The following is a 26,779-nucleotide window of genomic DNA, read 5'->3' as shown; positions in this document are numbered from 1 at the left end:
TTCATAATTTGTTTTTGATACATATCTTTATTATGGAAAAACTTACTTCTGAAAAACCCAGCGGGGGGTATTTTGTCCCGTTTGGACAGTTCTAGTTAAGGCCAGGATTCATTTTATTTTCAGTTTTACAAACCCTCCGCTCAAGGTTTTGAATTTTCAGAAAAAAATAAAACAACTTTTTTCTTTCCGATGTCAAATTTGAGTCGGGATCGAGATTTCAAATTTACGAACTCGCACTTCCGGTTTTAAGATGAAATGGCGGGTAAATAAATCTAGATAGATAGCTTGGTTTAGTGTAAAATTCATCGATACGAGTGCCATTCAAAACGTTTCACCCGTTCAAAGGACAAATAAAATGCTGACAACTTTGTTGCACAATGACATGCTGGTGAGATAATTATGTATTCATTTCAAAAGTATCTGTCTGTAAATTATTTTCCTCCCCCAGGTTTTAAACTGCCCGTGGTAGCTATTTCATATTGCCAGCGACATTGTTTAGGTCTCTGTTATTGCTTAGAGTCTAAGCATCATTCATCAGAAAAGGGTTGCTTATGCATCAATGTAATGAATAAAACTATGGGAGAAGTTAAGTCCATTTGAGGAAGAAATAAACAATAACCTGAAGAAATAAAAAAAATCAACTATTAAAAGGCAAGAATATACAAATATATACAGGCATGTAGTATCATCTGTATAGCCAGAAAAATTATTTTACACTTAATTGAAAAAAAATGTTCACCCTACTCCCCAATACTCCCTGTCTGTTTTATGATAGGAATTACAATTTTAGGCATCAAGTAAATTTTAGAACAATGTCTACACATTCACCTAACACATATTCAAAAAATGAAGATATATTGAAAGACCTTTAAAGAATTGATTTTTAAAATATATTTTGACCAACATCACAAAATTTATATAACTGGCACAAACTGGCAGATGATGTAATAAGCAATTAAATGTTCTACTTTCGTATTTGTAAGCATTATGTGTCCAGTGGTAAGGAGCCTATTATAGCATAAAAAAAGAATGAACAAATGTTAAAGCTGACATGAATTCTTAAAAACGCAACATTTTCATCTATGTACGACTTGTTTCATACCAACTCTAGCCGTGTTCCGCCATATTTCTTTCAGATACCTTGTCTCATTGTAACGATGTATACCCCAATGTACTCGTTACACTTGAATGATTTTTTGGATTGGGTATCGACTTGTGCACATCTCTGATGGTAAAGCATATGAGAACACCTGAGGTGATCAAGACATTTCAAAAACAAAATAAACAACATAATAATCATATTTTCGAATGATTATTGATTTGAATCAAAAGAAAAAAAATGCAAGTTTGGATGAGTACGTATTTTTACAGTGCGCCAATTTATGCAGAATAAACTTGAAATAAAAAGCTGTAAAATTTGCAAACACATTTTGAAATTATATCATTTGAATGGAACAAAACAACCAACGTCTTTGATTTGCAGGTCCTATGCAATTGATGCATATCGAGAAAACGCCTAGAACGCTGTAAACGTACCCATACCTGGTAATAAGGTTACTGCATCGGTTCGAAGATGTGCACAAGTCAAGTGAAATACACCCTGAATTCCATTTATTGAAATATGCATCACAAAAAAGAAATAAACTCCATAAAAACTCAATAGTAAACACATTGTCATTACTCCGTACACACTAGCACGATGATACACTTAGCCCGTGCTGATCAGATTTTGGTCAGGGAAAATATCAAAAGTGGAAAGAGAAGTTATTTGGTATTTGCGCGGCTGAAAGGGGGGTTGGATATTATAACTGATGTTCATAAGCTATAATTGTGAATTGTTTATCTACATGTAGTTCTAATATACATTCTATACAAAGTCATGTATATAGTCTGCAGTTGGTTTGCGTCGCAAAATTCATTTGACAATTATAACTGATTATTTTAGTACTAATCTCAAATCTAAACAAAGTAATTTGATGTACGGCTATAATTTACTTCAAATCTTAAAAGCAATTAACCAGAATACAAATTTTTATGTGTACATCTATACATTATCTATACATTTTCTAACACATACACACACGGAGAAAGGCCATCCCCTGTTCAGATTGACATTTAGGCATTTGATTTTTTGGACGGGAGGGGGGGGGGGGCATACAAAAATAATTGACATGACCGTTATTAAATATTCTTGAAAGACAGACATTTCTGCCGAATTCAGTTTTGAGATTTTTTTAAAATGTGTCACTCCGACCACAAAGTATGTGCATTTTGAGGAATGTAACTGTTTTATAATTATGTTGTTACAGGAAGTATTTCGAGATTTCAGTATCCCTGCCTGATAGTCTAGGTATTTTATATATATATATATAAATAATTTCTGTAGGTGAATTTGGGAGATAATTTTAAAAGCTGGGGTAGGGATACTTGACACTGGTTGAATACGGATAATTATTATTTATTTTTTTGTATATTGAACTCTCTCTCTCTTTCTCTCTTTCTCTCTCTCTCTCTCTCTTTAACCACCCGTTGGGGCAATGATAGGTATTAAATCCTACGCACTTTGCGCTGTACCATTTATTATGCCTTAGGACAGATCAAGGAATTTTTTCAGGCGGGATGTCGAAACTTCATAAATTGAATGATAATTTTACTTTGGACAGGAAATTTACCCAAACGCCCAAATTGAAAGAGAAACTAGATGTACATGTATTATGAGCAATGAACTCACTAAATGATACCCCCTGCCTCCCATATGGTTATAATGGCAAAGTCCATATTTCGCTTAACCCATACGTGTCAGATCAAAAAGTAAAATAGGAGGTGCATAATGGTAATATGTAATAAACTTAAGATTCTTTGAAATTTTCATTAAATTTCTCTAAGTGGTGTAAGAGGATTTGCGGATAAGAGATGGGTATCCCAAAGCGTAACAGACAGACGAACAGACATAACGATTACCTCCCACTTTTCAGGCGGGGGATATAATAAACGTGAAATATAAATCACAGGAATGGGAACATTGGGAACTCTCTCGAATATCTTCTCAAACGTATGTGTCGAACTTGGACAACAGACAAGAGAATTTTTAAAAAAGCTAGTTTTAGGTAGAATGTGGAATTCTCACGAGGAGTTTACTTTCTCTTCCTATATGCTTTTTCTAATAATCATTAATTATTTATGTCTAAAAATTTAATTCACATTAAATTCTATTTTCATTATCGTTGTACCAAAGAATCAAACTCGTTTATTATACCCCTCGCGTGAGGTGTAATGTTTTTGTTTGACCCGTCAGTCTTTTTTTTTTTTTTTTTTTTGGTCAGCGCAACTTCTCATAAACCACTGTACAGAGTTTTGTCGAACTTTGCAGATATTTATAGGAGACAATGTGTGTGTAGATTTGCACATCACCAGGAAATTCCGAATTCTTTATTTTTCGGGAATTTCCGCACTTTTACATTTATATTTTGGCCATATCTTGAGTATAGAGGTGAGCAGTTTTTCAGCGCAACTCCTCATAAACCGCTGTACACAATTTCGTCAAACTTTGCAGATATTTAGGACACAATGTGCATAGATGTGCATATTACAAGGAACTTACGATTCCTTTATTTTTTTTCTGGGAATTTCAGCACTTCGACTTTTGGGGGAGCGGGTATGTGAACGTGCTCACTTTTTCTTTCATAGTGCATAGAATTATAAATAACTTTAAATCAAATTATATTAGGTCTAATAAAGCCAATACACAGTATTTATTTGATGATAATTGATCATAAAGAAATCCAATCTGTTTCAGACGTTTTTCTTACATTATTTTTATGAGAGTGTTATGCATGTTTTATCAGCCCCCCCCCCCCCCCCCTTCATATCACGGGAAAATATCTTCAAAAGGTGAATGATTCGTACAAATGTAATAATGCCTGCTTTTTTATGAATTTGATGAAGTTAAACCATGTACTTAATCGTAAATTTTATTCACAATATGTACAGACAAGAGTAATGTTTATTTTTGAAAAAAATACTTCTTCAATCAACCCCACTGAGCTTTCAAACTTTGATATTTTCCCTGACCAAATAAAATGATCGGCATGGGCCACGTGTATCCAAGCATCTTTTACTGTTGAGTTAGCAATGGATTACATGACTTCTGAGATGCATTTTTCAATAAAAGTAAAATAGGATAATTTTTTCGACATGTGCACATCCCTGTAACGATAGCAGTAGTCAGGTAAATGTTTTTATCACTGCGTTTGACGCGTTTTCTCGACCTGCATGGGTGTTTGATGTACATGTATGTATTCCGTGTTAGATTATTTTCTATATTGCAGCAAATGCATTCAAAAATAATTTAATTCTCGGTATAGTTCTATTTTTTGTTGAATTTTTACTTTTCAAACATGTATTTGGTCAGTTTATGGACTTCTAAAAACTTTGTTATCGGAGATGTGTACATGTCGACAGTCAGGCTAGAAAATCACTCAAGTGAAGCAATCGTACAAGGCTATTTATAGCAGGTACAGGTGACCAAAAATTTTCAATTAAATATGGCGGAATCGAAGAAATATGGCGGACAAAGGCGTACAGGAATGTAGTAAGTCGTACAAAGATGAAAAATGATGGCTTTATAAGAGTTCATGTCAGCTTTAATAATTGATTTATCACAAAATTTTTTTTTATTTCCTTCTCCTTCGGGACTTTTTTATTCTCATGTTCATAACTAAACCTAAACATAAAAAAAAATGCTGGCCTTATAATGAAGAAAGGGGCCTATTTCAAAATAGATAATTTCAGGGCCGCTGGGTCAGGGGTACCAGGGGGGTACTTTGACTAAAAATAAATTAATGCTTTGAAATCTGCCCTTTGATAAGCAATGGTGTCTCCTTCAAAATTTGTGATTTTCATGGCTTTTGGATTAAAACACGAGCCAAATACAATTGCTGGAAAGTTATTACATGATACTCAGGTGACCTATAAGGCCCGTGGGCCTCTTGTTTTTAACATGTTTGATAACGGAGAATATCTAGGTCAATCATCGGTTGATAATTTTTTCACTGATGAATTGATTATACTGTATCAACAACTGTAGTAAAATCATGTTAATTGTTCGTTAATTATCATATAGTTTCCTCTAAGAGAAAAAAATAATCATTCTGTGTGTGTAGTATATTAAATGACGGAATTTTCAATCCCTGAGCAGACTCCTGCACGTGTGTAGACAAAGTACACATCGGGAGAGTACCTGTAAAATGTAACAAAACCCGAACTGGCCGGGGATTTCTAAACTGACAATCGTTTAATTTTTATGAATCAGAATTTGTATTCATGTGATCTAATTATGAAAAAAAGTTCTGTCTGCCATCGTAACTTCTCTGTTCGCGGGAGTCCGTTTGACAACTCCATCGCACGTGTGTATAGACCAAGGCTAACTGTCTTGTGGACATAGGTATGTGTACTGTTTGTTAGCATGGTTAGGAGACGGGTGACCGTAATGCTACGGACTCACGAAATTTCCACAAGTTCTATAACTAGACAGTGCAGTTTTATTTTTATAAACGTCATTAAACACTGTTAAACATATTAAATCTAAAAGTCGAATATCTTTGGATATGGGGTAACCCATATCTATTCTTGTTTTCATTTAGTTTGAAAGACCTTGTGAGATTGTAACATTTATGTCCATTTTTCCTAGGGGGTACTACAACATAGTAATGTTTCACAAAAAATAAACACCTAAATATTTAATGTATAGATGCATGATACGTGTACATGTACATTATAGAATAGAAGATTGGAATTGATTTCGCTCTAGAACCAAACTGAACCAAAATTTATTTAATTCAAAATTTTAATACATCAGTACATAAAACGAAACTGACAAAATAAAAGATTGTTTGCATGAAAAAAAAAATAACGCCCTATGCCAGGCTTGAACCAAAAACTTTTCCCATCTCACGCATTGAACAGGTACCCAACTTACTGAGCTATCACGCTTCACATGTACAAATGATTTAAAAAAGGACAAAGAAGCACCACATTCAAACATTTAGATTTTTTGGGAAAAACTTCATTTTTCGTGGTCTCTGGGTCTTCTCTCCATTTTTTAAAAGTGCTTATTCGTTTCTTTGAATTAAAATACACACAAATAATATTTCAAAATCATGGAGAGAGGACCCAGAGATAGAATTTTTTTGGAAAAACGTGTTTAAAAATGTACCACTTTGTACCAAATGTCTGATCTGGCCAATTTTCAAGTTATTTTTTAGCAAATCAAAGCTAAATTTCGGGAAAATATTTTCCTTTCCTTTTGCACAGGAACCCAATAAATTGAAAAAATGTTAAAATTTCATGTGACATGTCGATAAAATTTTCACTTTTCAATTACGCCCAGATTCCTGCCGAATGCCAATCAAAAGCACCCTCGTTCTTTAAAGTAGATTATGAAAATCAGGTTTCCTTATTTTTTGTACGTTTTTTGTTAATTTCGACCCCAGGGCAGGGGTGCCCTTAAAAAAATCTTATCTTAAATTATTCCTCACATCCTAACCTATCAAAATACCACAATTTTATTTAGGGGCAGGCCTGCCCTGAAGGACTTCAAGGCCAAAATTCATACAAAAATCAACGCTTTAACGGACAAAATGGTGTTTCGGTCAACTTTGGAGGTTTATTGTAAAGTTGTAAAAATAAATTTTAGGTATAAAATACAAATTTGAAAAATTTAGACATATATATGATAGAAAACAACAAATAAAGATTGATTTTTAAATGTCACTTTTTCCGGGAAATTGTTCTCTCCTATAGGTCAATTCTTTTGTTAAAGTGAATACATCCTTTGGTATGTTCCCATTACACACAAAGATTGCTCATGACCTTAGGGTATCTTTCTTATGGATAAACTTGGTAAGTTCCTGTTTCACACAAAGATTGCTCATGACCTGAGGGTGTGTCATGACCTTGACTCAAGGTCATCTGTGCAAGTTCAAGGTCACTGAAATTTTTTTTATAATTCATGTTTGGTACATATCTTTATTATGGTAAAACTTGAATCTACTACTTCACACAAAGATTGCTCATGACCTTAAGGTGTGTCATGACCTTGACCCAAGGTCGTTTGGGGAAGTTCAAGGTCATTGGAAGAAAAAAAATTTGATAATTCATGTACGGTCCATATCTTGCTTATGGATAAACTTGGTAAGTCTTATTTCACACAAAGATTCCTCATGACCTAAGGGTGTGTCATGACCTTGATGCAAGGTCATCTATGCAAGTTCGAGGTCATTGAAAGAAAAAGTTCATAATTCATGTTTGTTACATATCTTTCTTATGGAAAAAATTTGGTAAGTGCCTGTTTTACACAAAGATTGCTTATGTCTTGAGGGTGTGTAGTGACCTTGACCCAAGGTCATTTGTGCAAGTTTGAGGACACTGAAAGGAAAAAGTTCATAATCAATATTCGGTCCATATCTGTCTAATGGATAAATGTGGTGAATTCCCATTTTACACAAAGATTGCTTATAACATGAGGTTGTGTCATGACTTTGAACCAAGGTCATTTATGCAAGTCCAAGGTCACTGACAGAAAAAGTTCAGAATTTGTGTCTGGTCTGTATCTTTAGTCTTAATTTTTTTTTTATTAGGCTGCACCTTAGTTTCATTCATAAAATGTATAATGAGCAATTGCATTGCACTAAAAATGTTTTAGCATTTCTCTCTTCTCTTAGATCCATAAAATATTCATGATTTGGCACCTCTGAAAAACCCTGCGGGGGTATTTTGTCCCGTTTGGACAGTTCTAGTTTTCAACAGCCTTCAATTTTACAAGTGTCTTTCCTTAGGATAGAAAGTCTTTTAATAAAAGACATAAATGACATGTTTTATGACTTTGGTATAATAAATTTAATTGGCTATTGTCAACATACCGCGTACCTGGCCATTTTTTCTGTGTTTGTGATCTTAGCTGCACATTCCAATCCCGACCTTTATTAAATTTGCATCATGCTTGATTTTTTCCAAACAGTCATCTGGACTGACATTTTCTTAAAAGTTATCAGTCCAGACAAATTTTTATCGGTCTTGCCGACAGGACCGACAGATTTCGACAAGTCTGAAATTGATTCCTTCAAGCCATTTTGCACATAAATAATTTGAATAGATTAAGTAAAAGGAAGCATAAAACAACAGTGGAATGTGTTTCCTTCTATCAAAATGTATAATAGTAAAAACTAATCGAACCGAGACCAAATTTTACGATATGTATCGAACCGTGAAGGAGGCGTATTGTTTCACCCCTACAATGTGGTTATATCCTTACAAAATAGTTAATTATGTCAAGTGATTATGTGTCCTTATTTTAAAAACAAATGAATTCCATTTTTGAAATTAATTTTTTGATAAAATTATAGACTTAAGCTGGAGTTGTTTTTTTTACTTTCAGAACAAACCCTTGATTCTATAGTTATTGTCAGTGATCCAGTGAAATCCAAGCAAGGAGCCAACTTTCCCATAGAGCCGTACGTGGTGTTAGAATTACAAGATGCAGCGGGACGGAGAATCTTCTCTGGACAAGATTCGAGTTTGGTAAAATTTATTTTCATTGCTCTCTGGTCATCGCAAGACATGGTCCCAAGTCCACATTTAGCTCTCTCCTATCTGTGGCTGTTTGTTCAAAAGTTCCGTGATCTTGAATGATTATATCTCTATGCTGTAATGTCATGTTCAGCCAATGAAATTAATTGTTTCTATTGCAATTAAAAAAATCAACTATTGGCATGAACAGTAAACAAGAAAGGTCTGACTCTAAACTGCGATGGGGTAGTGAAATTTCCTGTCAAGAGTTCATTTTCGGACTATTCTTTATTTGCATTGGTCTATATTTTAATGGAAGAGGATCATACATAGTGATATAAAATTGGGAAAAAAATGCAAATCGATTATCTGTAATAATTGGCTGGGCATAATCGTTTATAATAGAAATTTTTAACTTAAGGATATTTGATCCTCAGCCTCTGCCAGGAAGGATAACTCCAAAAATTAATATTTAATTTAAAAAGCATCAATATGAGGCTTGAAAAGGAAAACTTTTCATGCAACAATTTTCATCTTATTCATCTTTATATGATTCAAGGTTCATAGAAGTCTTAGAAAAGATCTTATAAAAAGTTGACATTTGTACCTCATAAAATGAAAAAAATAAACAGTTTTAGAGTAGTAAGATTTTCTGGAATCGAGCCTTAGATACCAATGCTTATCATCAAGATATGAAATAAGTGATTTGTGATGTCTTGCAATGATAGCAAAAGCCTTTTACATTATGTATTATATAATACATGAAGGAAATAGAAGACAAAGAAAAACATATAAGTATAAAAATCACAACAAGTTCTCCGAATGCCTGGATACCTATTGTTTTTTTTACCTAAAATATATTTGTTGATCAATTTGCAATGAGAAAACGCACAGCTGATATTCCTATTCGCTTTTTCTGTATATTGGAGATTTGACAATTTTTCCAATGAAATATAATTAACTTGAATGTTTAACGTTAAAGAAATACTGTGGGTAAATTTACATTACTTTGTGGATTCAGAGATACTGCAGGAGTACTTTTTTCCGTGTGGTATTAATTAACGCTATGTACACGGTCACAATGTAGACTGTGTAAACTGTAGGGAGCGTAACTATTAAATGTGTAGCAAAACCCGAACCAGGCCGGATATTTCTACATGTTGAAGCTCAGCATATTATTATATATTTATAGAATTTGAATTATATAAGTAAGTTACGTGACGAATACATTAGTATATTTAGTAATTTTCCAAAAAGCAAAAAAGGTTTTCAGTTTCGAATTTCCCGGCCTGGCCCTAATTTTCGTAACCCATTTTAAACACACTTTGTTGCGGATGCAAATGTTAGAATAAATGTTAGAACAAAATATAGTTCCGCAGAGATTGTGTATATAATCATAATTCATATTCATACGATCTTATTAAGTATAATGTTGCTAAATGAATTTTCTGGTATGTAATCAAATATAAAGTTCAATGTTTAAATTGTGAAGAAAAAAAGTTCACCAGATTTCTGTGCAAGTAAAGCGTCATTTTACCACCAAATGCCAAGCTACGGTGATGAACTAGGTCTATATTTTCTTGTTGAAAATTCAAGTAAATTGAAAAGTTGAATTCTAATTAATCCAGAATGGTTATACAACAGCGGACCTGCCATCTTAACTTCTCGGCAAAACAAACTTGTTTCTTCGAGCTCGCTAGATGTGTTTGATAATCTCATCGCACATGTGTAGACCAAAGCTAACTGGTTTTGTAGGCACAGGTATGTGCAGTGTTTGCTAGGAGACTGGGTGACTAATGCTACTGACTCATGAACTGTACACCAGCTTCATAACAAGACAGTGCAGTTTTTAGGTCACCTGAGTAAACTCAGGTGACCTATTGCTATCTGTTTTCGTCCGTCGTCGTGCGTCGTCCGTCGTGCGTTAACATTTGAACATTTTCAGCTTCTTCTCTGCAACCACTGAACCAATTTCAACCAAATTTGGCACAAAGCATCTATGGGTGAAGGGGAACAAAAATTGTGAATTTCATGATCCCTGCCCCCCTGGGGCCTGAGGGGTGGGGCCAAAACCACTAAAATTAATGCAATCTTTAAAAATCTTCTTCTTTACTCCTGGACATCAAGCAGTCAAACTGTTTGCATGATTGTAATCAGCAATAAGTCCTCTACCAAAATTGTGAAATTCATGGCCCTGGGGTCAGGGGTTCTAGTGCTAGGGCGGGGCTAAATAAGTAGGTAGTGAAAATACATAATTTCTTTGAAAATCTTCTTCTCTGCTCCTAGGTATTAAATAAACCAACTAAGTACATAGTTATGATGAGCAAGAGTGCCTCTACCAAAATTGGGAATTTTATGGCCCCAGGGTCAGGGGTTCTTGTTTTAGGGTGGGGCTCTAATGATGATATAGTGAAATGCATGAATTCTTTGAACATCTTATCCTTTGCTCCTGGTTAGTATACTAATGATCTAATTACATATTTAAGGTGGCCAGGATTTATTTTATTTTCAGTTTTACAAACCCTCCGCTCAAGGTTTTGAATTTTCAGAAAAAAATTAAACATTTTTTTTCTTTCCGATGTCAAATTTGAGTCGGGATCGAGATTTCAAATTTACGAACTCGCACTTCCGGTTTTAAGATGAAATGGCGGGTAAATAAAGCTAGATCTGAGAAGATAGCTTGGTTTAGTGTAAAATTCATCGATAAGAGTGCCATTCAAAACGTTTCACCCGTTCAAAGGACAAATAAAATGCTGACGACTTTGTTGCACAATGACATGCTGGTGAGATAATTATGTATTCGTTTCAAAAGTATCTGTAAATTATCCCCCCCCCCCCAGGTTTTAAACTGCCCATGGTAGCTATTGCATATTGCCAGCGACATTGTTTAGGTCTCTGTTATAGCTTACAGTCTAAGCATCATTCTTGCTTATGCATCAGATGTAAATGAATAAAACTTTGGGAGAAGTTAAGTCCATTTGAGGAAGAAATAAACAATAACTTGTAGAAATAAAAAAAATTCAACTATTAAAAGGCAAGAATATACAAATATATACAGGCATGTAGTATCATTTGTATCAGCCAGAAAAATTATTTCACACTTAATTGAAAAAATGTTCACCCTACTCCCCAATACTCCCTGTCTGTTTTATGATAGGAATTTTAATCTTAGGCATCAAGTAAATTTTAGAACAATGTCTACACTATTGAAAGACTTTTTATATTACTGGCCCAAACTGGCAGATGATGAAATAAGCAATTAAATGTTCTACTTTCCTATTTGTAAGCATTATGTGTCCAGTGGTAAGGAGCCTATTAGAATAGCATAAAAAAAGAATGTACAAATGTTAATAATTGATTTATCAATATTTTTTCTTTTATTTCCTTCTCCTTCGAGACTTTTTTATTCTCATGTTCATAACTAAAGCCGAAGGCTCAAGTGAGCTTTTCTGATCACATTTTGTCCGTCGTCCGTCTGTCTGTCCGTCTGTAAACTTTTCACATTTTCGACTTCTTCTCAAGAACCACTGGGCCAATTTTGACCAAACTTGGTACAAAGCATCCTTGGGTGAAGGGGAATTTAAATTGTTAAAAAGAAGGGCCAAGTCCCCTCACAAGGGGAGATAATCAAGAAAAGACAAAAATAGGGTGGGGTCATTAAAAAATCTTCTTCTCAAGAACCACTGGGCCAGAAAAGCTGAAACTTATGTGGAAGCATCCTGGGGTAGTGTAGATTCTAAATTGTTCAAATCATGACCCCAGGGGGTAGGGCGGGGCCACAATGGGGAATCCAAGTTTTACATAGAAATATATAGGAAAAATCTTTGAAAATCTTCTTCTCAAGAACCACTGGGCCAGAAAAGCTGAAACTTATGTGGAAGCATCCTTGGGTAGTGTAAATTCTAAATTGTTCAAATCATGACCCCAAGGGGTAGGGCGGGGCCACAATGGGGAATCCAAGTTTTACATAGAAATATATAGGAAAAATCTTTGAAAATCTTCTTCTCAAGAACCACTGGGCCCTTGGAGCTGAAACTTATGTGGAAGCATCCTGGGGTAGTGTAGATTCTAAATTGTTCAATTCATGACCCCTGGGGGTAGGGCGGGGCCACAATGGGGAATCCAAGTTTTACATAGAAATCTTTGAAAAATCTTCTTCTCAAGAACCACTGGGCCCTTAGAGCTGAAACTTATGTGGAAGCATCCTGGGGTAGTGTAGATTCTAAATTGTTCAATTCATGACCCCTGGGGGTAGGGCGGGGCCACAATGAGGAATCCAAGTTTTACATAGAAATATATAGGAAAAATCTTTGAAAATCTTCTTCTCAAGAACCACAGGGCCCTTGGTGCTGAAACTTATGTGGAAGCATCCTGGGGTAGTGCAGATTCTAAATTGTTAAAATCATGACCCCAGGGGGTAGGGTGGGGCCACAATGAGAAATCCAAGTTTTACATAGAAATATATAAGAAAAATCTTTGAAAATCTTCTTCTCAAGAACCACTGGGCCAGAAAAGCTGAAACTTATGTGGAAGCATCCTGGGGTAGTGTAGATTCTAAATTGTTCAAATCATGACCCCCGGGGTAGGGCGGGGCCACAATGGGAAATCCAAGTTTCACATAGAAATATATAGAAAAAATCTTTGAAAATCTTCTTCTCAAGAACCACTGGGCCAAAAAGCTAAAACTTATGTGCACATGGAAGCATCCTGGGGTAGTGTAGATTTCAAAATGTCTAAATTATGATCAGTGGGGTAGGGTGAGGTCGCAGTATGTATTTAAAGGGGGAAATCTGGTAAAGAACAGAATGGTCAAAGCTTCTCAGGTGAGCGATGGGGCCCATGGGCTTCTTGTTTATAGAAGTCATTAAACACTCTTAAATCTAAAAGTTGAATATCTTTGGATATGGGGTAACCCATATCTATACTTGTTATGAGTATTTTTTATTTGAGTACTTAACTTCTTATTTTATGAACCTGAGGATAAGACTACCTTAAATGAAATAAATATAGATAAGTTAAACTTATTCAGATTTCAGTTAGACTTTTATTAAAAAATCATTTAATTAATACATAATTCAAAAATGCTCAAAATTCTTTTAATGAAGTAGAAAATAAAATTTCTTTACTTACAAAAAATCAATGTATTGAATCAGAATGGGAACTTATTTTCAAAAATCATTACTTTTAAACTCTTTGCACTTGGTTTTGGTAGTAAAATTAAAGTATGATAATCTTTTTTTATGTCATTGATGTTGGTGACGTTATTTTTAAATTGATTAGTAGCATCAAAGAGCTCCTAACGGCCAACAGTAGATTGTTGGCGACAATTGTTCTATCACTTATCATACACCCCTACTCAGATATATATGTCTATTACAGTAAACAGATGACAATTGTGTCTCTCTATGTTGCAGACAATAAATGTGGCTGCCAGTGATAATTCTGCCTGTTTGTCAACTGATTCAGCAACATTGGTGGCAAAAGATGGCAGAGCAATATTTGTCGGGTCTTTCTGTGCTCCAATATCAAATGTGTCACTGTCTTTTTCAACAACAAGTGCAATATCAGCAAACTTAGTGACAAGTGGTTCAACAGCAACATTTGAAGTCACAGGTAAAAGAATAAAATTGTGTAACATCAACAACAATCAATTTTAGGTGGTTTGAAAATTTGTCATGCTTCCAGTTGATTGCAAAGGGGACTTTAGCCAAAGTTCTTACATGTTTTGGATTAAAGATCTCCCACCCTAAATTAGGGTTGCTAAGGAGAAATTCATGATTTTTAAGCTCTACTGGCCAGAAACCAGAAGAGGTTACCAATTACAGCCCTTAGTCATCCCCAACCAATAACATACGTTAGTCACCCCCAACCAATTACAGTGGACCCTCATTTATCCGGACGCTTTGGTTCTTAGTCATTTGTCCGGATATGTGAAGCGTCCGGATATCTGAATTACCTGTTAAACAAAACAAAATAACATAAAAAAATTCTGTTCCCATGAAAAATCGTCCGGATACTGAAGCATCCAGATATCTGAAGGTCCACTGTACATCCCTTAGTCACCCTCAACCAGTTACAGCCCTTAGTCACCCCCTACCGATTACATCCCTTAGTCACCCCCAACCAATTACATCCCTTAGTCACTCCCAACCAATTACATCCCTTAGTCACCCTCAACCAGTTACAGTCCTTAGTCACCTCAATCAGTTACTGCCCTTAGTCACCCTCAACCAGTTACAGCCCTTAGTCACCTCAACCAGTTACAGCCCTTAGTCACCTCAACCAGTTACATCCCTTAGTCACCCCAACCAATTACATCCCTTAGTCACCCTCAACCAGTTACTGCCCTTAATCACCTCAACCAGTTACTGCCCTTAGTCACCCCAACCAATTACATCCCTAAGTCACCCCCAACCAATTACATCCCTTAGTCACCCCCAACCAATTACATCCCTTAAGTCACCCTCAACCAGTTACTGCCCTTAGTCACCTCAACCAGTTACAGCCCTTAGTCACCCCCAACCAGTTACAGCCCTTAATCACCCTCAACCAGTTACTGCCCTTAGTCACCTCAACCAGTTACAGCCCTTAGTCACCCCCAACCAGTTACAGCCCTTAGTCACCTCAACCAGTTACTGCCCTTAGTCACCCTCAATCAGTTACAGCCCTTAGTCACCTCAACCAGTTACAGCCCTTAGTCACCCCCCAACCAGTTACAGCCCTTAGTCACCCCCAACCAGTTACAGCCCTTAGTCACCTCAACCAGTTACAGCCCTTAGTCACCCCCAACCAGTTACTGCCCTTAGTCACCCCCAACCAGTTACAGCCCTTAGTCACCTCAACCAGTTACTGCCCTTAGTCACCCCAACCAATTACAGTCCTTAGTCACCCCAACCAGTTACATCCCTTAGTCACCCCCAACCAGTTACAGCCCTTAGTCACCTCAACCAGTTACTGCCCTTAGTCATCCCAACCAATTACATCCGTTAGTCACCCCCAACCAATTACAGTCCTTAGTCACCCCAACCAATTACATCCCTTAGTCACCCTCAACCAGTTACTGCCCTTAGTCACCTCAACCAGTTACAGCCCTTAGTCACCTCAACCAGTTACAGCCCTTAGTCACCTCAAACAGTTACTGCCCTTAGTCACCCCCAACCAATTACTGCCCTTAGTCACCTCCAACCAATTACATCCCTTAGTCACCCCAACCAATTACATCCCTTAGTCACCCACAACCAATTACATCCCTTAGTCACCTCCAACCAATTACAGTCCTTAGTCACCCCCAACCAATTACATCCCTTAGTCACCTCCAACCAATTACAGTCCTTAGTCACCCTCAACTAGTTACATCCCCCCTTAGTCACCCCCAACCAATTACATCCCTTCGTCACCCTGAACCAGTTACAGCCTTTAGTCACCCCAACCAATTACATCCCTCAGTCACCCCCAACCAATTATATCCCTTAGTCACCCCCAACCAATTACAGCCCTTAGTCACCCCCAACCAGTTACCGCCCTTAGTCACCCTGAATTATTTACAGCCTTTAGTCACCCCAATCAATTACATCCCTTAGTCACCCCAACCAGTTACATCCCCCCTTAGTCACCCAACCAGTTACAGCCCTTAGGCACAATCCTCTATTAATAGGGAAGAGATGGTTAAATCTGAGAGGGATTAATAAGTGTAATGACTTTCTCTTTCAGATGATGTATACTTAGGCAATTACATAGATTACTATTCTTCTGGATCCACCTCTGATACTGGACCAAACATAGATTCTTTTGTCTGGCATGCACTGGAAGATATCAAAGCCAACATATACCCTCATCTCTTACCAGGTAACTGTTATTTTCTTTATTCATTAGTAAGGGCAATTCCATTAAAAATTATCTGAGTGGGTGAAAGGGGATGACATTTTTTAAATGTTTAAAAATGTTCAATTTTTTCTGTTGACTTTGGTGATGGATGTTTGTGTGTTTTTATTGTGTAATCTTTAACAATAAATTGGCACAGTTCAAAAATGGTTATTGGTCGTGCATTTACTTTTAGCCAATTTTACAGGGCTGCCTTGTTAAACATGACATGCCCAGTTCTTCGAAAATATTCCAATCTTGGATTTGAAGTTATTTTTCCTCTCTCTTAATTAATTTAATTAACAAGTGCAATATGTATTCAATGTTCAGTTAGGCCTACACTATCTTTGATGAATTCATTTTATTAGCTCTCCTGAGCTGAAGGCTCAAATGAGCTTTTCTGATCACATTTTGTCTGACGTCTGTCTGTCCGTCTGTGTGGAAACTTTTCACATTTTCAACTTCTTCTCAAAAACCACTGGGCCAATTTCAACCAAACTTGCCATAAAGTATCGCCATAAAGTATCCTTGGATGAAGGGAATTCAAGTTTGATAAAGTGAAGGGCCACACCCCATTCCAAGGTGAGATAATTAAAAATTAGTGAAAAATTAATGGCATCTTTTAAAATCTTCTTCTCAAGAACCACTGGGACAGGAAAGATAAAACTTATATGGAAACATCCTCAGGTAGTGCAGATGCAAAGCTGTTCAAATCATTACCTCAGGGATAGGGCAGGGCCACAACTAATGATCAAAGTTTTACATTAAAGCAATATGTGGGAAAAAAAATCTTTAAAAATCTTCTTCTCAAGAACCATTGGGCCAGGAAAGATGAAACTTATATGGAAACATCCTCAGGTAGTTCAGACTCAAGATTTACATAGAAATATGTAGGAAAAATCTTTGAAAATCTTCCTCTCAAGAATCTCTGGGCCAGTAAAGATGAAACTTTTGTGAAAATATTCTCAGGAAGTGTAGATTCAAGTTTCTTAAAATCATGACCCTTGGGGTAAAGCGGGGCCACAATGGACAATTAAAGTTTTACATAAAAATGAATATATTAAATTTTTTAAAAATTCTTCTTTTTAAGACCACAAAGCCATGATTGGTTATATCTTTATGGAAGCATCCTTAGGTAGTGTTGATTCAAGTTTGTTCAATTCATGAAAGGGGGAGTAGGGGGAGGGGGGGGGGGGGCAATTGGAGATCAAAGTTATACCTAGAAATATCAAGGAAATTTTTTTTCCCCAAGAACAGAAAAGCCATGTTTATTCATATTGATATGGAGGCATCCTCAGGTAGCACCAAGTCATACGGGATCAAATGAGGGCCCCAGGGGTAGGGCTTGGCCTTAATGTGGGGTGTCAAATGAATAAAAGGAAAAATATCATCTGCTCAGAAACAGCAAAGCCATTTGTTATATTAATAAGGAAGCATCATCAGGTATTTTAAAATTCAAGTGCCCCCTTTCATATAAACTTCTCAATACTGAAGCGATTTTTACTTTTTTTTCCCTAGCCAATGTGTTCAGGTGAGTGATGTGGCCCATGGGCTTCTTGTTTAATGAAAGTTATTTTCCAAGATTTGTTGATATGTCTGTCTGTCCGTCTGTCTGTAAACAATTTTTCAAAATGCTACTCCTCCTACAGTTTTAGTCTGATTTCAATATAACTTGGCACACAAGTAGACTACACTAAGATACACAATTCGGTATATCGGTTTTCGATTTTTGTAAACGGTGTTGCTGTGTTTATTAAAAATAGAAATTTCTGTAAAATTGTTTCAAAATGCTACTCCTCCTACAGTTTTGGTCTGATTTCAATATAACTTTTCTGGTCTTTCATTTTATTTTAAAAGTATTGCGATACGTACCGTATCATGAACTGGATTCCGTAATATGTATCGTATCATGGGGTAGGTGTATCGTTGCACCCCTTCACAAAAGGTTCTACACCAATAAGAGTAATGTGTGAGAGATCACAAAACAATGTCATGTGAATGATACAAAGTATGGACTTTAATCATCAAACGAGAAATACAGTTATTATATATATAACAACCGAAGGTGGAATTAATAATAGTGCTGTGCGATATTACCGGTTAACCGGTGTATCCCGATTTCGTTCTTCACAATACGTATCGCAGTATTTTTTAGCTCACCTGAGCCGAAGGCTCAAGTGAGCTTTTCTGATCAAAATTTGTCCGTCGTCTGTCGTTGTCGTTGTCGTAAACTTTTCACATTTTCATCTTCTTCTCAAGAACCACTGGGCCAATTTCAACCAAACTTGGCACAAAGTATCCGTTGGTGAAGGGGATTCAAGATTGTTCAAATGAAGGGCCACGCCCTCTTCCAAGGGGAGATAATTATGAATTAGTGAAAAATTAATAGCATTTTTAAAAAATCTTCTTCTCAAGAACCACTGGGCCAGGAAAGATGAAACTCATGTGGAATTATCCTCAGGTAGTGTAGATTCAAGTTTGTTCGAATCATGACCCCCGGGGCTAGGGTGGGGCCAAAATGGCCGACCAAAGTTTTACATAGGAATATATAGGAAAAATCTTTAAAAATCTTCTTCTTAAGAACCACTGGGCCAGAAAAGATGAAACTCATGTGGAATCATCCTCAGGTAGTGTAGATTCAAGTTTGTTCAAATCATGACCCCCGGGGCTAGGGTGGGGCCAAAATGGCCGACCAAAGTTTTACATAGGAATATATAGGAAAAATCTTTAAAAATCTTCTTCTTAAGAACCACTGGGCCAGGAAAGATGAAACTCATGTGGAATCATCCTCAGGTAATGTAGATTCAAGTTTGTTCAAATCATGACCCCCGGGGCTAGGGTGGGGCCAAAGTTGCCGACCAAAGTTTTACATAGGAATATATAGGAAAAATCTTTAAAAATCTTCTTCTTAAGAACCACTGGGCCAGGAAAGATGAAACTCATGTGAAATCATCCTCAGGTAGTGTAGATTCAAGTTTGTTCAAATCATGACCCCCTGGGCTAGGGTGGGGCCAAAATGGCCAACCAAAGTTTTACATAGGAATATATAGGAAAAATCTTTAAAAATCTTCTTCTTAAGAACCACTGGGCCAGGAAAGATGAAACTCATGTGGAATCATCCTCAGATAGTGTAGATTCAAGTTTGTTCAAATCATGACCCCCGGGGCTAGGGTGGGGCCAAAATGGCCAACCAAAGTTTTACATAGCAATATATAGGAAAAATCTTTAAAAATCTTCTTCTATAGAACCACTGGGCCAGGAAAGATGAAACTCATGTGGAATCATCCTCAGGTAGTGTAGATTCAAGTTTGTTCAAATCATGACCCCCGGGGCTAGGGTGGGGCCTAAATGGCCGACCAAAGTTTTACATAGGAATATATAGGAAAAATCTTTAAAAATCTTCTTCTTAAGAACCACTGGGCCAGGAAAGATGAAACTCATGTGGAATCATCCTCAGGTAGTGTAGATTCAAGTTTGTTCAAATCATGACCCCCGGGGCTAGGGTGGGGCCAAAATGGCCAACCAAAGTTTTACATAGGAATATATAGGAAAAATCTTTAAAAGTCTTCTTCTTAAGAACCACTGGGCCAGGAAAGATGAAACTCATGTGGAATCATCCTCAGGTAGTGTAGATTCAAGTTTATTCAAATCATGACCCCCGGGGCTAGGGTGGGGCCAAAGTTGCCGACCAAAGTTTTACATAGGAATATATAGGAAAAATCTTTAAAAATCTTCTTCTTAAGAACCACTGGGCCAGGAAAGATGAAACATCATCCTCAGGTAGTGTAGATTCAAGTTTGTTCAAATCATGACCCCCTGGGCTAGGGTGGGGCCAAAATGGCCAACCAAAGTTTTACATAGGAATATACAGCTTACTCCACTTATATTGAACTCGCTTATTTTGAAATTCCGCTTATTTTGAAATAGAAATAAATCCCCAGTTTTTGACTCTCATATTCTTTGCATTAAAATATATATATTGACATATATATTGACTATATTGAAATATTGTTTATATTGAAGTCACTGATCGGTCCCCACAGGTGATAATGAGTTGTTTTCATAACGGTTATATTGAAGTACTCCCTGGCGGCTGTCGTTACGGTTGGTGACAGTAATTATGCCTGATTGACCAGTTGATATACACAGTTGTGAATAATTAAGTTAACATTTTATGTCTTTTTATACTGCATGCTCTTACAAAATAAAATTCTTCACTGTTAAATTCTTTGCGTCCATGTAACGTTATGTAATACGGACACATCGAGAGTCAGACTAAATAGCTAAACCTAATAGTAACCCTCACAGATCTAGGAAAAAACACTTAACTTTGAGATGAAATAGTACTGTTAATGGCAATTGATATATGCCAAAATTCGAAATAACTAGGGATTAACCCGAGTACATTTACGACGAAATACAAGCAGCGGTCAGCAGTACTACAACCGTTTAAGTCCGGTGAATTTTCTCCAAAGCGTAAATAAATGCGATCGGGGAATATTAATGAGGTTGAAGTTTGTCTTTTCAATGAAACAGAAATAAAAAAAAATATTTAAACTTTCAAGGAATCATATTTTATGTAATCTGTTTACTGTTTAGATGAATGATAACAAAATTAATTTGTTCGGGTTTGTTCTCCATTATTTTAGATCAGGATTGAACTTGTAAAAATGGCGGCTTCACGATTTCGCTTATATTGAATTACGGATATATTGAAATAATTTGCATGGTCCCCTGAATTTCAATATATCCGGAGTAGGCTGTATAGGAAAAATCTTTAAAAATCTTCTTCTTAAGAACCACTGGGCCAGGAAAGATGAAACTCAAGTGGAATCATCCTCAGGTAGTGTAGATTCAAGTTTGTTCAAATCATGACCCCCGGGGCTAGGGTGGGGCCAAAATGGCCAACCAAAGTTTTACATAGCAATATATAGGAAAAATCTTTAAAAATCTTCTTCTTAAGAACCACTGGGCCAGGAAAGATGAAACTCATGTGGAATCATCCTCAGGTAGTGTAGATTCAAGTTTGTTCAAATCATGACCCCCGGGGCTAGGATGGGGCCAAAATGGCTGACCAAAGTTTTACATAGGAATATATAGGAAAAATCTTTTAAAAATCTTCTAAAGAATCATTGAGAAAGGAAATATGAAACTTAAATGAAATTATCCTCAGGTAGTGTAGATTCAAGTTTGTTCAAATCATGACCCCCAAGGGCAGGGTGGGGCCAAAATGGCCAACCAAAGTTTTACATAGCAATATATAGGAAAAATCTTTAAAAATCTTCTTCTTAAGAACCACTGGGCCAGGAAAGATGAAACTCATGTGGAATCATCCTCAGGTAGTGTAGATTCAAGTTTGTTCAAATCATGACCCCCGGGGCTAGGATGGGGCCAAAATGGCTGACCAAAGTTTTACATAGGAATATATAGGAAAAATCTTTTAAAAATCTTCTTTTTAAGAATCATTGAGAAAGGAAATATGAAACTTAAATGAAATTATCCTCAGGTAGTGTAGATTCAAGTTTGTTCAAATCATGACCCCTGGGGCTAGGATGGGGCCAAAATGGCTGACCAAAGTTTTACATAGGAATATATAGGAAAAACTTTAAAAATCTTCTTCTCAAGAACCTTTGGGCCAAGAAAGACAGAACTTATGTGGAATCATCTTCAGTTAATGAAGATTCAAGCTTGTTCAAATCATGACCTCTGGGGCTAGTTTTGGGCACAAAATGGCTGACCATAATTGAACATAAGGATATATAGGGAAACCTTGTAAAATCTTCTTTTCAAGTACTTCAAAGCCATGATTAGTGATATTTTTCTATTTACATTGTATATGGAATCATCCTCAGGTAGTGTAGATTGTACATTGTTCAAATCATGACACCCAGGTGGGTTAAAATTCAAGCCCCCCCCCCCCCCCTTCCCCCCAGTAAACTTTCAGTTTTGATCTGATATGTGGTTTTTCCCTAGTCGATGTGCTCAGGTGAGCGATGTGGCCCTTGGGCCTCTTGTTTGTGAATAGCGGTTTGGGTTCGATATGCTATAAATTGTTACAGAAAGAGTTATTTGCCCTTTTCAAGGTTAAATATGGCGGCAAGCAACGTGAAGTTTGATCAGAAATCAGAGACATGTCTGTCAGAAACAAAAAGACGACAATTGTAACATGAAAGCCCTTCATGTTAAAGCAGAATCTGAATATTACAAAGTTGTGCCACAAAAAACTTAGCTTGCCACCTGCGTAGACACAACGCGATCAGGCAGTTGCAATATCAACTCGAGAATACATGTAATTTGAGTTTATGTTTTCATTTAACATTGATGAAAAGCAAAATTTATTAAAAATTTTATATTGTGATATATTGCAATACAAAATATAATATTGCAATACATCGCGGTACGATTTTTCAGCCGTGATACCCAGCACTAATTAATAATTCCGCATGGTGCCAATGTCTGGCGCAATGTAAATGTGTCTTACAGAAATTATAAAACCTTAACAATAATCAAAGTACTGAAAGTACTGAAAAGCGGTTAGCATGCTTTCATGGAATTTGACTGTACAGTGTAGACTAACAAAAAATGCATTCAGTGATGATATTAAAGTAAGCATGCATATTTTTGTCCGATGTCATCAGCGAAGAAGCAGACACACTGACTTTTGTAGTACTTAACTAAATGGAAAAACCAATAACATCCCAGACTGATGTCACAAATGTATGTTTCAAAATATCAACCTGAGATTTTCAGTTTGAAAGACAGGAAGTTCAATTTCAAAAATTTCTTCCTAATTGTCTCCATTGGTGGCGTCCAAATGTGCTCAGAACGAAAAAAAAAATATGTTGATGTTGCAAATTTAATTGTCTTTCATGCTCTGTTGACTCTGAAATTAGGTAACTGTGAAGCCTACTCAAAAAGAAAATAAAACAAGTATACTTTTCAAAAAAGCTTACCGTCTTTAGCAACAATTTTAAATAGTAAACAGATCTATACTTCTTTTGAATTTCTTGATTTTGTATTTCTAAATAAGCTTTTTACGGGCATTAGCCCTACCACGGTTGTCGCTCGGTCATCTCCGTAAACGTTGACTGGCCGAGAGCTTTCGGCAAACCTCGGCTGATTCCCATTCACTCTTCAAACAAGAAAGGGGAAAAGAATAATAACAATTTGTAAAGCCTGCAAGCAATTACTATCAAATTTTATTTATAATGAAATTAAAGAGACCTTTTTATTTATCGCTATAAAACACTTTTATCACTATAAAACAGTAAAAACCCTATGTTATTAAGAATTAATTACTGCTGATTTTGTTGTTCGTTTTGTCATTTTTTTAAGATTGGAATTGTACGAAAAATATATCATCAGAAAGTTATCTTCCTTGCCTTGAACAGCGTTTCAACCAATGAAATAATTGAAAATTTTCTCATCATGCAATTTCTACCAATCACAAAAGAGAGGAAGTGCATAGTCCGACGCCTGTAAAAAAAACTTCAACTATACAATACCGTCTTCCAAGGAAGACGGTAATGATAATTCAAATTCTTAAGATTAATTTATTTGGAGTTCTGTACATAGATCTTTAGCTGGGTAGTCTGAGAAAAACGGATGGACGAGCAGAGAATTTGTAAACTAATTTAATTTCAGAGGGCTTTAGTTTCGTATGCTCACTGCGGGTCAGCAGGTGTGACCTGTTATTGGGGATGCTTACTTCTCCTAGGCACCGGGACTTTCAAGGATCCGTTTTTCATTTGAGACCGATCACTATTCATTCTGTATTTTGATACAGATACTGAGTACATCTGTTTATCAATATCATGAACTATTTCTCTCACAGGAAGAAAGACAAGTAAACAAGATAATAAAGTTTTAAGAAATGTACACTATTGACTTTAAATACAATAAATGTTCAAATTAGTAAATGGTACATGAAATAATTCAAAAAAGAGTCTTGTAAGCACGATATATATAAACGAACATATACTGAGTATTTGGCAAATATTTAAATAATGTGACGTTTATAATCGTTTGTAATGATTAGACTGAGTACAGAATTGATCCCTGGAAACAAAGCTTTCATCATCTTTTAAATAATTTCAAGTGAGAAAAAAAGGAGAAGAAAACAAACGTTTCATTATGGAAGTAATCTATAACTGTACAGCTTACAGATGCAGGGTTCTCCATGAGCTGTTTTACTGTGTTGCTCCCGACACAGCAAAATTTTCTACGACAAAGTAACGATTAAAATTTTATGCATGCGACACATTTTTAAGGAACTCGTAAGAATATCATCCTGTCCTGAAGTTTCCCTATTTTTTCCTTTGCAATTCGGTAATTTGATAAAAAAAAAAACTGACAAAAAAGTACAACTTTACTTTCAAAAGTGGTAATTAGTTTGATTGTATCGATCAGAATTTCCCCTGCTTTTCATAGCACGTGTTTTTACTTTTATCAATATGTATGACGAAAATATTTGTATATCGAAATAGTGATTTATTTTAAAAAGTGTGCGCATATGTTCCTATATAAGTTTAATGAAAAGTAATTCAGTTGCGAATTTGATCTCGAAAATAGAGCAAAAATATAGTGCTTCACGTAAACTCTGCAACACAGTTAAATTTCAAATGATGGAGAACCCTGAAGATGTATTCAGTTTTTTTATATATAAAGCTTTCTTCATGTACTAGTATTATTTAAGCTAATTAAAGGGATGGCTAAATATTTTGGCAAGGAAAATGAAACTCGATCGAGAGATTCTCCGATGTTTTGCAGTCTGTAATAACCTTCAACCCCTTAAGCCAGTAATTAACCCGTCCTTTCTGTGCCAGTATTATAATTCGATCAAATATTTATTGTTCATGAGGGGTGCCTTATAATTAATCACAGGCACCTGAATTTTTATCAGCAAGTCTCTAAATTAGCCAAATATCGAAACATTCTACCCCTCTATGTACAGTTTAGATACACAAGGTGTGCAACGCCATTTTGACCCTCTGTTCAATTCAGGCTTCAATTTAACACATAAATAGGATATGCCGACTGGTTTTCGTGTAGCATTGGGTTCAAATATGATATTTCTCGCTATATATTTCTTCCTTAAGTTTAAATCCAACGCGTTGATCAGCTAAACTTCATGCTGACTTCAAATTTCGTCACAGGGCCCGATCGCCATCAGCTGACGTCACGGAAATTTAATCTCGACACCAAATGCTCCTATACATAAAATTTTAAAATACAACAATAAATTTATTTCATTGACAAACAAAATCAGATAAAAATTAAAAACCGAAAGATTATGTTGTTTTGATAGTCTTGATTTTATTTAACATATGTTATATGTGTTAGAAACAAATCATTGGTAGAGGCTTTGTTGAAGTTTCTGTTGTCGATAGGTAGCGCCTTATGGAGGTTTCCGGTTGCCGACACATGCCATATAGCGGCTAGCGAAGCTAACCGCTTAAAAATGATTTGGGCAATCTATAGTCCTCTTCAAACCAAAAAAAAAAAAAAAACAGAAAAATTAAAGTACAGAGAAACTTGTTGGGTTGGGCAATATGAGGTTGGTCAGACAACAACAAACAAATCATTTTTAGGTCACCTGAGTTTTCACCTGAGTAAACTCAGGTGACCTATTGCTATCTGTTTTTGTCCGTCGTCGTGCGTCGTGCGTTAACATTTGAACATTTTCAGCTTCTTCTCTGCAACCACTGAACCAATTTCAACCAAATTTGTCACAAAGCATCTATGGGTGAAGGGGAACAAAAATTGTGAATTTCATGATCCCTGCCCCCCTGGGGCCTGAGGGGGGGGGGGGGGCCAAAACCACTAAAATTAGTGCCATCTTAGAAAATATTCTTCTTTACTCCTGGACATCAAGCAGTCAAACTGTTTGCATGATTGTAATCAGCAATGAGTCCTCTACCAAAATTGTGAAATTCATGGCCCTGGGGTCAGGGGTTCTAGTTCTAGGGCGGGGCTAAATAAGTAGGTAGTGAAAATGCATTATTTCTTTGAAAATCTTCTTCTCTGCTCCTGGGTATTAAATAAACCAACTAAGTACATAGTTAACCCTTTGTGTGCGGGAACCCAATATATTGGGTCTGACGTCACAAACGCTACCGTGCGGGAACCCAATATATTGGGTCTGAGTGTGGAATTAGCGCTTCGTAACATAAAACGTTGTATAAAACGTATAAATGAGTTGTGAATTACTAAGAATCTATCAATATGCATTATAAAACCATAATACATTGAAAAATAGGTAATTAAGATGTGAAAATATGCGAATTATTTTTGAAATTGTGATTTAAAGTGAAGGTGTTGGCGTTTGTTACGAAGAAAGTCAGTCCGCTATTTT

The 26,779-nt window shown here is 36.2% G+C and overlaps 1 protein-coding gene across 1 annotated transcript in view; it reads left to right on the top strand.

Moving 5' to 3' along the window:
* LOC134260046 (uncharacterized) overlaps positions 1-26,779 on the top strand; it is a gene marked incomplete at its 3' end in the record, with an annotated part of 87,332 nt that overhangs the window by 34,583 nt on the left and 25,970 nt on the right. The window contains exons 6-8 of the mRNA XM_062742631.1: positions 8,435-8,577; positions 13,980-14,178; positions 16,276-16,410. Coding sequence (XP_062598615.1) covers positions 8,435-8,577; positions 13,980-14,178; positions 16,276-16,410 — 477 coding nt within the window. The remainder of the gene's footprint in view (positions 1-8,434; positions 8,578-13,979; positions 14,179-16,275; positions 16,411-26,779) is intronic.

The sequence above is a fragment of the Saccostrea cucullata genome, unplaced genomic scaffold, assembly GCF_032062105.1.
Source record: "Saccostrea cucullata isolate Sc308-1 unplaced genomic scaffold, CSIRO_AGI_Scuc_v1 ctg493, whole genome shotgun sequence".
Lineage (NCBI taxonomy): Eukaryota > Metazoa > Mollusca > Bivalvia > Ostreida > Ostreidae > Saccostrea > Saccostrea cuccullata.
Note: the sequence above shows the minus strand (reverse complement) of the source record. Positions and strands in the feature narration are given on the sequence as shown.